Below are 13,102 nucleotides of genomic sequence, written 5' to 3'. Positions count from 1 at the left end.
ATAAGTGCTGTGACTCGGATGCACATCAAACCACCAGAGAGTTAATACTGGGGGGTGATTTCAGCGCAGAGCCCTATGCCCCGTGCACATGTTGGAGTGAGGCAGCAGAGATTGATCTCCAAGGCTTCCAGCTGAGAAGCCACATGGAGACCAGCAACTCCTTCTGCTTGCTGAGCCATGGTACTCAGTAGTGCAGCACCTGTGGGCAGCACCCACAGAAATAAACTTATGGAAATGCTGGACCCAACACCCAGCTTAAATGTTTCCCGTGCAGCAAACGCAGGTAACTGCAGCAAACACAGGTAACCACTTGCTATTGAGAACAGTGTGATGGCCTGAAGACCTCAGCCAGGGGCGGAAGCTCCCTGTGCCCCAGACCATTCCCAACCCTGAGATAGCCCCGTTTTGAAGCGTTACCTGCTCGCTGAGCTATCACTATGGTGGAAAACCGAAGTGTGGAGGCCAAGGGCTCCATGGGCCTCCCAGGAATACAACCTGTCCCTAATAAATCCTCTGCACACGCAGCCCTGGCTGCCCGGTTGGGCCTGACCAGTGCCCACCAGCCCGGCCCGACTCCTCAGGCAGCGGCTCTTCTGCTCCTGGGCATTTCGCTTTACAACCACTATTCCTTCACTCTCTTTTTGTTACCTTTGCAGCTTTCAGTCGCTTTCAGCACAAAGTTGGGCACTTTGTACGACATCTTGCATTGGTGAAAGGACCTAGATTGCAGGATCAGGTTTAAAAAGCAAGAAAAATTTGATTACTTTTTTTTTTTTTTTTTTTTTTAGTAGGTTGGGGGTTGGGACTTTCCATCTAATAAGAACAGCTGGACTCCAAGCTCTTTCAAGAGCAGAAATGTTGCTTCAAGGTTCATTTCCACAACCCTATAGTGCTGCATTTATTATTTGCTTTCACTCACAAACTAGTTGTGGTTACAAAAAAACCCTCTCCCAAACAAATGACATTTTATCTTTTTCTCCACAGGAGAATAAGGTTGACTGCTACTTGTGCTTTGAGGTTTGGATATGATTGAGATGAAACCTCTGTTAAGAAAAAAGGTGTGTGAGGGGACTTTTTTCTGCTAAAAATATCATGTCTTTTTTTTTTTTTCCACCAAACTTGAAACATGTGATGAAATTCAACTTTTAAAATATAACCCTGGAGCTACTTGAAACTATAAAAGTCTCCTCAGTATCTGAGGCAAGTCAGAATTTCCACTGTTCAAGCTGGGCTTTTATGAAGAGCAGACTTTAGAGAAGGCTGTAATCTGTCTAGGTAACAAAGGGCACTTGTTCTGCCTGGTGAGGTAAAACTTTGGGTTTCTGTAGCTACTGCAGCAGAAGTGGAGTCGCAGCACACAAAAGCACCCTGACTGGTACACACTTTGAATTTGCAAGAGCAGCTGGCAAAAGCAATCTGCCTTTCACTGCAATTGCCTCTGCGCGCCTGCATCTACACGCTTGTGTATTTGTTCAGCTCAGCAAGATGACAAGTTGTTGTGTCTAAAATCTCCAGCCTCAAGGTTCAGGCATCGCTCGAGCTTTACAAACTGCATGGAACAATGGCTCCTAAATTTGAGTCCGGCTAGATGGTTTCTACTTCTGAATGCGTGACAGAAAAGCAAGAAATATTTAATCTTGCCATAAACTGTATTGCTTGAGATGCTCAGAGAGCTGAAACCTCTACAGGTAGGAGAGAAGGGACTTCGAGGAGCACACACGCAATCTAAACCAAAGCCCATTGCAGAAAGCTGTCACAAACGCTGCAATACCAAAACCTGGATGCCTCATTGTGTCAAGGTCAAGTCCTACACAGGAGAACTAGTTACTTTAGGAATACTTGGAAGTCACAGCATGACAGATTGTCTATTAAATGCAGCCACTATTCAAGCTTCCTAAAATGAATTTAATGTTTCATGTACAGGCGATGGATTTGAAACGAATATATTGTCCTCTGAAAAGGCAAGGGCCAAAACTTCTTTCAATTACCAGAGCATAAAACTGGAATGATTCCATGAACACCAGCATGAGAGTATTATCTGGCCCCAAATCTTTGCCTGGAAATATGCTCTAGTTTCACATGGGCAAAAAAAAAAAAGTCACAAGAGAGGCAGAGAAGAATGGCATTTTGACTCACTTTTCAAAAACATGTTTAATAAAACCTCCACGAACTGTGGTCAAAGCTACAAGAAAAATAACTGGTAATAATCGTTGCTGGGAAATTAAAAGTAGAAAAGGACCTTTGTTCTTCAAGTAGAATAAGTGAAACCACTGGTATTCATCATGTTTCCAGAGAGATTGTTTTCAAACTCCTAACTGACTTGTTCCCATATTTCAGTCTTTGTTCTTGAAGATGGATGTCCTGGGGCAACGTTCAAGTATTTTTTTATGCTGCTGCACATGTACAGTGATGTATCTTTATCTCTGTACCTATCAACGGTGTCTCCCAGATGCTCATGAGCCCCGCAGCTGGTGGGGTCTTGCCTACTATCCTCAAACAACAGAGAGGCAAACACAGCTGGTCATATCCAGCCATACTGGATGATGATACAGGTTTGACAACAGGTCTACCCATAGTGAGCAACCAGTTGGGCACTGTAGTTGCTACCCAGCCTAGACTAGATGAACAACTCAGATTCATCCACACTCACTACAGGTCCTCCTCTGATACTGACAGCCCAAAAGAAATGTCAGCAGCCCACACGATTTGGTGAGCCCAGACTACTCACACCCAGCCCTGCCAAGTCCCACACGCCAAGCACAGGGCTCACATTCCTGGTTCTCATTCCTCTCCATGACAGCCCATCCCCGTTGCTTCCCGCTGGGGATGTGCATGGCCAGCAGGACCCAGGAGCTGCTGAGCGAGCGCAGGGGCATGTGGAGATGCTCCGTGGTACCTCCAGGACAGCAAGGCAAGCTGATGAGATCTCCCTACCCTGCCTCCTTCCACTCTTCATTTCTCCAACTCCTCATGGTACCCAGATGGTCTGGGTCTCCCACGCTACAAGGGCAGCAACTAGAGAGATTGCTAGACTTCATTTCAACAGCTACCCCACCAGAGCCTTTTTGTCCCCAGAGCAAACTGGTTCCCACCTGTCTGAGGGTAAATAAATATTCCTAAGTGCCAAATGATCCTTTTTTTTTTTTAAAGACTAAAGCCCCTAACTTCTCTGTGAAAGCAGGAAAAGTTGCTTATCTTGAGTGGATGTAAACAGTATGGAAAAAACAACGTTGCTAGAAATACCGAACAGGCCTATTATATTATTTTAAAAGCTTTGCATGTTTTGAAGTGTTCACTATGGATCTAGTAGGCCAGTTGTGTGCCGTGCCTTTAACCCCTGTCCATCTCAGTGCAAGGGGCAGAACGGGCCCCACCGCAGGACACTCCAGGCTGTGTTCTCAGCTCTGCCACTGTGTCCCTGAACCAAACATCCAGCTTCCCTGGTTTTGGTTCATAATATCATCTCAGCACCGCAGAAGGAGCTGAATGTGGAGATTAACATGAAACTGTTACTTAAAGCAGTTAGGCTCTTCCCAGCTCAATGCAGAGAATAAATACCCCGGAACAAAACTCTCCAAGTACAGACGAAACACACCGTTTATCAAAAATGATCCTCCAGCCCGGGTAGGAAGAGTGGGTTGCCAGCCAGAGAGGCCGATACTGCACGTTTCACAGGCCAGCGTGGCGCGGTGCCACAGCACCATGAGGAAGGGTCCCCTCCACGCTGGCCAACGCGGCTGCTTTTCAGCGTCCCGCCACCACGGCGCTCGGCATGGGCGGGAGCTGCCAGGCACCGTAAAGGTCCCTTTGGAAACACCTGGAGACCACTAACTCCTTCCACACAGGCCACGGGCAGCCATGGGATGGCAACAGCCTTTCATCACTCTGGAGCTGGCGGCACTTGAAACAGCAGCTCTGCGAGCAAAAGCGTCTGATCCAAATACCAACCCCACCTCAACTGGAACAGCTAATGTTAAGAAACACTTGTACTTTTTTTTTTTTTTTTTTTTTTTTTTTTTTTTTAAAGTGCCTTATGCCATAAGATTTTCCTCCCACTCATGGCACACAGCCTACCTGCTTCTTATAATTTCCTGGATCTGGGTATGACCACAGGAAAACTTCTGCTAATCCTACCAGTCTCATGTTCTTTGGCGACTTTTATTCTAACTGCCAAACTAAGCAGTTTTCTCTTGGCACTTTCCCCTCCTCCGTTTTTTTTCCCCCCATGTTCTTGGTAGCTCCAGCGATTCGCAGGGAGCAGCTCTCAGCTCCCCGTGCAGGTAGGGGCCACTGCCCCTGATAACAGGGGCTGCTGGCGGTGGGTCAGGCTGACACTGAATACATTTCAGAGCCAGAGCTGGCTCTGTTTCACTGCCAGTAGTAGGAAAGGGAAGATCAGAAATCTCCTGATAGACACCCAAATGCAGTAAACGATCGCCAGCTCCCAGTGACCACATACCAGGAGTTTGCTTTAGATGAGTATATGTTAAGTGTATAGGATTATCCACAACCCCTTAAAATGTAGAGTTCCCACATGACATCCCAGAAGACCAACCACAAGAGCACTTCTAAGGCAGAGCTATTAGCGCGCCTTTTGCAGCATCGGGGATGAGCAGGTATTTGGTTTAAAGGAGAGCTTTCAAGTTCTGCTAGGCACCATGCCTACCACATCCAGAACAGAAGCAGTGCTGAGACAAAACAGCTTGTTTACAAGAAATAATCTATATTTTCTTCTGTAACTACACTAAAATCTCATGTAAATAATACTTAGAAAGTTATCTAAGCTTTAGAACATAAAAGCAATAAGAAGCGTCACAACTGAAGGCACTAACCAGAAAGGCACAGGTAGTTGGAAATAATTGCCTTTTGTTGCACATTCATAATTCAGCCCAGCACAATACTTCAAGTATTACCACTAAGAGATTAATATACCCAAGCATGGTAAAAAATGTCCACATGCATGTAGCATTTCCATGACATATACTTCAGAACGGCAGCTAAAACTTCTGCTCAAGTTTTTCCATGCTGACAGCCTCAGCATCTATGGGGACCGAGGACCACACCTTGACACCTCTTCTCCCAGCTGATAACCCAGCAGATAATCTTCCCATTACCAATTTCATAAACAACTTTTATCACAAACCAAGCTCTTTACTGAGTTTTTCCTCAGCATAAAGACAACATAAACAGCACATAAACATAAACGACACAAAAACATCATAAACAACAACATAACATAAAGAATATAATGAATTATTATGAATAACTAATCCTGATGCTCTGAGTGCACATATGCAATTGTAAGCGACTCCAAAGCACAGCATTTGACAGCCCATTGAAGAGTTCAATCTGAAAACTCTGGTGAATCAATGACTGAAATTCTGCTCTGTCAAATACAACATGCCTTACTTGAAGGTTTAGAAATTCCATAATGTCTGGTAAATGTGTGAAAAGAGCTCCAAGTAGCTCTTTTACAGAGATCTGAGATAGACTTTTCCAGCACCAATATGTGCTTTGAACTCTGCTGGAGGCTCTCTAATATTTATGGGCAAAGAGATGACCTGAATAATTTTGTCCTTTCTGGTATCAGGCTAAGGAATGTCTTCTATCCGGAGCATGGAAGGCTGACAGTAATCTGAATGCACAGAGTCGGTGAAAAAATATCAGAGAGTGGGTTTGTTGATTCAGGTGAAGCTCTGTCACCACCTTTAGCGGGACCTTTGGATATCTTGCTCAGATAAGGCACCAGGAAGGCCTGGCTCTTCTGCAGTCCTTTGCTGAGAGAATAACAAACAAGACATCGCCCTCAGCTGACAATGAAAGAGGGAACAACAGACTGTCACCAGCGCAGAGGCAGCTCCTCTGACAAGAAGACTGAGCTCTAGACTGAGCTCACTTCGAGGTGCAAGACTCCTTGTTAGTGCAACCACTTCAGTCAAATTTTCAGACCAACAGTGATATGAGAAATTGCCTTATCACAGGTGATAACTGAGCAGACAACTGGGTGTCTCCTGTGAACAAAAATTGCACCTTCAATTCCAAAGGGTGGAGAGGCGAGCAGACCGCACGGCCACGCAGGGCTCCCGCAGCAAGCCCAGAATCACCTCTCTGTCCTTGGGTCAGCCTGTGCCACGTTCCTGTGGCACACCACCACTTTGGATATCACAAATGTGGAGAAAACATGCTGCAATGAGATATTTCTTTTATATATCCAAGCAATAAGAGAGAGGAACCCCTGTTCATTCAGCACATGAAGCGGTCAGCTAAGACAGCCCTCCTGGCTTGCAGGTTTTGCCTGCAGGAAGCTCCCAAAAGTAAACTCAGAGGAAAGGAGGGGGAAAAAAGTTCTAAAAAATAAGAGCAGGTCTCTTGAATGATTCATTAAAAAGCTTGGTAAGCCTTGAAGAGCAAAGGGATAACATAGATGTCCGTACTGGATACTAATTTGATACCACAAACACTCCTGCCTGCTATTTTGGCTTCCTCACTGAGATGAAAAGATGACTTTCCTCCAGCACTCGGGCTGCTTCAGGCTTACACAAGTACCACCTGGAGTCATTCAGTTCAGGTGAGCTACTACTCGATCTAGGGACAAGAAAGAGGAAATTCAAGCTCTGTTACTCTAGAGATGAAAAACGCTAAGACCAGATACTGACGCACCAGAACGTTTCTGTGTTCAAGCACTGGAGCGTCTACAGCCACCGGGGAGTGACTGCACCCGGCCCAAGCGCTACAAGACAGGCCAGTGGGAATCCCTGAAAGGAAGAAGGAAAGCACTGCTAAACCTGGAGAAAAACTCGCAACGGAATCCATTGTAGAAATTCCATTCAGCATACCCAATCTTTGATTTTTTACTGAAAGAAGAAGAAGGGAAACAGAGGAAGAGTGAGGAGTATAATAACAGAGTGAGGTTTCCATTGGTCTGTCTTTTATCTAAGGAGGTCAGTGACCATCTAAGAGAAAATCCCGAAATTTCAATTTACAGTGACTTGTCCAGCAGGCAAATCAAAGGCAGGTGCTGGATATAATAAACAATGCTGGTCAAACTGTTTCTTTCTGCACAGCACTCGGTAAACAGAGTAGCTGCTATTGAGTCCTAACCTCCTGTCTTGCAGCAACATTGAGTCAACAATCCGCTCTCATGGCTTAATGCTTTTGATGTTTACTTTGTTCTTTCTATAGTTCAAAAGAAAGCACTAATGCACCAGTCCTCTTACCAAATACAATCTTAATCCCAGAATCCCGAGCCTTTTGCTGTTGGCCAGTTAAGTCTGTTAAGACGAAAGGATTTGATCAAGCTTTACATAACAACACAGAAGTTAAATCCAGCAAAGAGAGTTCTTTTTATCTGTACTGCTCAGACGGCTAAGAGGGGGGAAAAAAGGAGAGAAAAAAAGAAGGTAATGAACTTGGCTATGTAAAACAAAATAAAGAATTCAATTTTTTCCTCTTATTGCCACTTTGTCTTTTCAGTGAGAGTCTTCTAAAGAACTCAGATTTATTCTGCAATCAAGGCTCTGAGTGTGAATGCTATAATTCTCCTCTAACCCAGGAGAACTGTGGCACCTGCTGTGCTTTTCTGAAAATCTGAGAAATGTTTCTTTTTCATCAGGCATTTTCCCGATCAAATAAAAAGCTCAACAATAAAAAAACTCAAAGCCTAAACTAAACTAACCATTGTAGCTTAAAAGACCGTGAGGGGAGAGAAGAACAAATGTGCACTTTGGAAACAGATGGGCATTTTAGAGAAAAGGTAAGAGAAAAAAACAGCTTCAAATAATTAAGACTGTATAGCAGTTAATTCAAGACCTTTCTGCCCCCGCTTTTTTTTTTTTTTTTTTTTTGGCTTATTTCTTCTCATTTTTACTTCAAATTGGTAAAGACAGAAAGTATGATTATAAGGTTTCTTGATATTTGGTAGTTCTGGGTTCAAGTCTTTGTTTTGTCACTGAAGTCCTTCACAGTGTTACTCTAAACAACCACACTTCAGGGCATCACTGTTCTCCACTTGTCAACTCACCACATCTTCTGGATGACATACGTCTGTAGATTCGACATACATGTTATGCATGGACATATGGAAAGACCACAGGTTAGCATAATAAAGGTAGTAAACCTATTTTAGAGGGAAAGTTTGATATACTTTCTACATTAGCAATTATATTTACACACAGAACATTTACATACAGAAGAGCTGTGACACAGACATCCTGTACCTAAGCCACAAAGGATTCAAGTGGTGCTTCACCACCAGTCTCCAGCCATGTTTCAACTTCACTAGGATGGCACCTTTCATGCTAATATTCCTGCAAGCACAATCTCAATCATTTAACAATATTAAAGGTTTTACACGTTAACCTTAACAGCATTAGAGCATATTCTTTGTAAACTAAAGACATCACTGAAACATGCAGTGTATTAACGTGAGTCACAGGAGAGGAACTGGAATGCAGCCATGGAGAGTATGTCAAGATTATTCTAGCATCCTGACTACAAAAACCTCTAGTTTTCTATTTCCCTGAACTTTAAGATTACATTTGTGTTTCATCTGGTATAAGCAACATGTTACAAAAGCATACAAGCACTAAGCGATGCTAAGTACTGTAGCACTCATGTTATTGATGCAGCCACAATTCACTGAAACACACTTCTCAAATCAATTTCAATTCAAAAGTCATTTGTACAGCGGCTGATGCTGAAAATTAAGATTTATTCCCAGTATTTCTTTTCTCTTGCTTAGCTCAGTCTCAGCAGCTCCCAAAGAATGAGATAGCAGCAATTTTGATTCAATAGTGTGCATTTTTGCAGCCTAAAGTCCTGATAACAGATCCGTATATGCAGAGCAATTGCCTGACTTCTGCGCTACAAATCAATGACTAGTCCCTGACTGGCATTTGATAGAGGCATTCATTCTAATATTGGCAAAGATGCCAAGAAAAGAGTATTTTCAGTTTCTAGAAGAGAACAAGCAGCAACTAATTATACAGTCTAATCATTCAGGAAAAAAAGAAAAAGAAATTAGTAATTTAGGTAGTACATTAAGTTAAAAAAAAAAAAAGTAGTAACTGTATAAAAATAAGGTCCAAATACTACATTATAGGCCTGAGAAAAACATTTTTGCCATTCACATTTCACCAACAGACACAGTTTCCCTAACATACAAGCAGGCAGTGAGTCATTGAGGAGGTTGTTGATGCAAAAAGCTACATCCTTGCTTACACTTTGAGCTTGAATTCACAATTTAATTCTAGCAATTGGATTTTCCCAATATGCAAAAGGGAGATAACCCTACCTAATATTTATACTCTAGAAATATATTCAGTTCACAAAATATAACAGCAAATAGCACTGGACAATATCTCATGATGCTGCTAAAGGATGTGCAGTTTGCAACTCCATGTTAAGTCCCGATAACTCTGTAAGCCACGCTTCTGCCCCTCCTTTTGCAGGACAAGAGACTTTTTTAATGTGTTATTTAAAGTGAAAAGCAGAAAAAGTTGTTTTGAAGTCTGCTAGAACCCTGATCATCTTCTAGACAGCAATCTCGACGCCCAGAAACAAGCGAAATATAACAGGGCAGCCCTCCTAAGTAAAACTTGACATGGCTCTTTGCTCTAAATAAATTTGGTAAATTGCTTCCATTTCCCTTGAAAATAAACCTAGCTCACAGTCCACACAACCCTCGTTCAGACAGAGAGATTTTCAAAGACTTTCTGATGCCTCATTTCCTTGTTTGTTGACAAGAAGGATGGACAATATCCTCAGTTCAATCTCTTTTGCGCATCAAGCCCACATGCCCCTCTCCAGTTCAACACGCCTCAGGCACTGTCCATGCTTGAGGTCCCAAAATCCTGTTCCCGCCACAACAGTGGTTCCATTTCCATTGCAATGTGAGCCCTGACCACAGAGGAAGAGACAAGCTTAGCCTCAGGAAGAAGAAATTATCCGAGGCAATAAGGATTCCCATCATTTTCAAGAGAAATGAACTGAGTCAGAGTCTCTGATCTTTATTAGAAATGAATGGTACGAGGGCCTCAAAGGTGCTACCATCTCCAACAATGCTGGTGACAGGGAGGTACCACTGGTACCATTGCTGATGGAAGGATGCAGAAAAAAATAATCGCAAGTCCCTGAATTAATGTACTTGGCCTCTATGACATAAATGAGCAACTCTCATAGTGGTGAGAGATGCAGAAATATCCTAGTCCTGCCCCTTTCCTGGCCCCCAGCAAAAACCACAGACAAGAGCCAGGCTGCCCAGGGCAGCTGATTTGTTCCAACATTCCTTAACATTAACCAAGAAGTTTTGTACTTTAAATACCTTCTAGATGAAAGTGTTCGTCTCCAATTGTGTCTCGGTAGCCTTCCCCAGAGAGATCCTGTAGAAAAAAAAAAAAGAAGAAAAAAATTATAAGGAAAAAAACACCATAAATTTATTATATACAAAGCATTGAGACATTAAGTCACACATTATCACGAGAATTAATTGTAAACATTACATTTTTCCAGGACAGAAATCAATCACTTTATCACAGGCAGTCAATGGATGCTATTTTAAAATACATTTGATAAACCTTAGTATAAAATTTTAGGGAGATCAACAGATTGGACTGAAGGAAAGAAGAAAAAAAGTGGTGATATTCAGATCCTTTTATGAGGTAGATTAGTATTTAGCATTTCCATGTTCTGTCAATCAAGCAAGATAAAAAACTCCAAATGGAAATGATAAAGGAGAAATAAGCCCTTGTACCATGGAGGAATGTTATCACTTGGTTCCACCAACAAACAGAAAACTTTCATATGCCAGAGGTCACCCAAGAAAAGCAGACACCAGACTCTGAAGAGCTGCCTGATCCTTCAGTCCTGAAATTAATGAAATTCTGTCAGCCCCATTACGTCTAGCGCAACGCAGGCGCAGAGGCCGTACACATGCACATGATCTTATCTTGGACCCAAGAAACATTTCTCTAATGGTGCTGAAGAAGCAATAAAGGCCATCAGGGGGATTTGCAGCTAATCCTGCTTATGAAGCCCTGAAGAACATTCTCACCTGTAGGAGCAGGTCCTCCCCGCTGCCCCTGCCAAGCAACACGCAGCCAAACCCCTCCATGCACCATCCAGCCCCGCCACGGAGCCACTGCTCTCCCAGCTTCTCCCCAAATTCTCTCTGCCACTGGTAACTATTTATATAACTAGGAAGGAGGAGATGGCCCTCGCAAGCTCCAGTGCAACGTTTGGGGCCATTTTAGCTTCCATGCAGAAGCACAGCAGGAACACAGCGCCAGGATTTGCAGAATAAACCTGGAAAGGGGACGTAGACAGTAAGGAGTTTTCGGCACGAAGCAGAAATGAAGGACATGCCCCTGAAAAGGAATGTGTGGTTGCAGTCATCAGCTTGACTTTCAAGCAATTTAATCTTGATAAATGCACTTCATCTCTTGAAGCGGCTGACAGATGCTCTTTTCCAGTTTCCACGACCCTACACGTTACTCTCTGAGATTAGGTAGCAGAAAGCAACTAAACCACAAAAGCAAATCCAAGGAAATCTTCGCAGTCAGCTTCTGCTATGGCTGCTTCAAAATTAGCTTCCACAAACTCTATCGATTAACTGTCCCAAAGACCCTGAAAATACCAGGGCAGATAGACTGAAATAAAGGTAGAACTTGTGAGTAGATTGTCACTGAGAAATGCTGTCTCCCATTTACAGAGCACGATATTGCAGTTAGAGCTGCTGGTGGGGACTTCGCTTTTCAAGAGCAAGCCACAAAGCCCCTGAGTTTTTGCTTTAGCAGAAAGGCCATTTCTTGAACATTTGCTGATTAATATCAATCATTATCTCAAAAATCATGGAAGGGCCACAGTAAAAGAAGCTATTTAATGCTGGCATAAGTTACCACACTTCTGCAAGAAGATGGTATTTCCGGCAGATTATAGAGTTTACTCTACTTTTGTTTCATCAAAGTCCTCATGTCATGATTTTGTATGAAGCTCTGAGAATTTACCTCTGACCGCTCTCTCCAAAGATCATGAGATGCTTCAAATGGCCGCACGGACATGTTGGACACCTCTGCTCTCCCACAATGTGGTAATAAAGGTACTAAAGAAGCTCCTTTTACTAAACTCCATGTTCCTGCTCCTTCCTGCTCTTTCAGCAAAAGGCCATAAATATCTACTGTTAACTTGACGAGCAGCTACACAATGAGTTAGCAGGTTTGACTTGTGCTGCTCCTCTGATGAGGCTACTATCTAGCTGCTTGCCTTCATCTCTTGAAACTTCAGCATGACAAGCTGTGCACCCACATACCAAACTTTGCCCATTAAAATGTTACTACTAATCTCATTCCCTGTAAAATCCACGAGTCATTAATTTTTATGATTTCCAAAAATGTCACTTAAAGACAAGAATGCATTGTTAATGTAAAATATACCATCAAATAGCTCAGTGATAAGGAGTGAAGCAAAAAACTACAAAACAGTAGGCATTAATATTCTATAAGCTAGGTGTTTTATTTTCTCACTTTTAATCATTATGTGGGCTTGTAAATAATATTTTATAGTCTAGTTTCAGGCCTTCTCTAGCTCATAACTATGCATTTAAATTTAAGTAGTAACTTAATACCAGCAAATTGCCAATAAGCATTTTCTCCCTTAAGTCAAATGATTATAAATTACCAAAATCTAGAAAGTGCTTTTGTGATGTTGAACTGCAACACCCCTGAGCCGACACTTCAGCCAGCCCTGCTGAATCACCAGTCTGGACGGTTTCGCGACCCACTTAGATAGTTAGAATTAATCCGCTTCCATTTAAACATGTCCTTTAGTGCCACTAAGATTACGACTTGGATTATTTTCGATGGATGGATGCAGACCTTGCCACTGAAGTCCTGGGCATGCAGCAAGGGAAACAGGGCAGGATCCACACAGCGCACAGAGCACCCATGCACAGGACACCCTGAGCTCCCGCGCCCCGGGCTCCTCCTCGGCTGCTTGCAAGTGAGGTGTGTAGACGAACACAGCATTAAACGCAACTTTGCTTTAGCTGAGGCAGAGTCCGCTGATATATTGAGCGTATCAAAGGATAACCTTTGATGTAGGTAGGCTA

General features: G+C 43.0%; 1 protein-coding gene across 1 annotated transcript in view; it reads right to left on the bottom strand.

The window, feature by feature from the left end:
• The window catches only part of NKD1 (naked cuticle homolog 1), a 36,365-nt gene extending 24,309 nt beyond the window's left edge, over nt 1-12,056 (bottom strand). Inside the window, exons 1-2 of the mRNA XM_026036498.1 lie at nt 12,003-12,056; nt 10,322-10,379 (exon numbers count right to left, since the gene is read on the bottom strand). Coding sequence (XP_025892283.1) covers nt 10,322-10,379; nt 12,003-12,056 — 112 coding nt within the window. The remainder of the gene's footprint in view (nt 1-10,321; nt 10,380-12,002) is intronic.
• Between the last annotated feature and the right edge of the window lie 1,046 nt (nt 12,057-13,102).

This window comes from Nothoprocta perdicaria, unplaced genomic scaffold (assembly GCF_003342845.1).
Source record: "Nothoprocta perdicaria isolate Ctin4 unplaced genomic scaffold, notPer1 scaffold_18, whole genome shotgun sequence".
NCBI classification, from domain to species: Eukaryota; Metazoa; Chordata; class Aves; order Tinamiformes; family Tinamidae; genus Nothoprocta; species Nothoprocta perdicaria.
The sequence above is the reverse complement of the archived record's forward strand: the minus strand, read 5'-3'. Positions and strand labels throughout refer to the sequence as shown.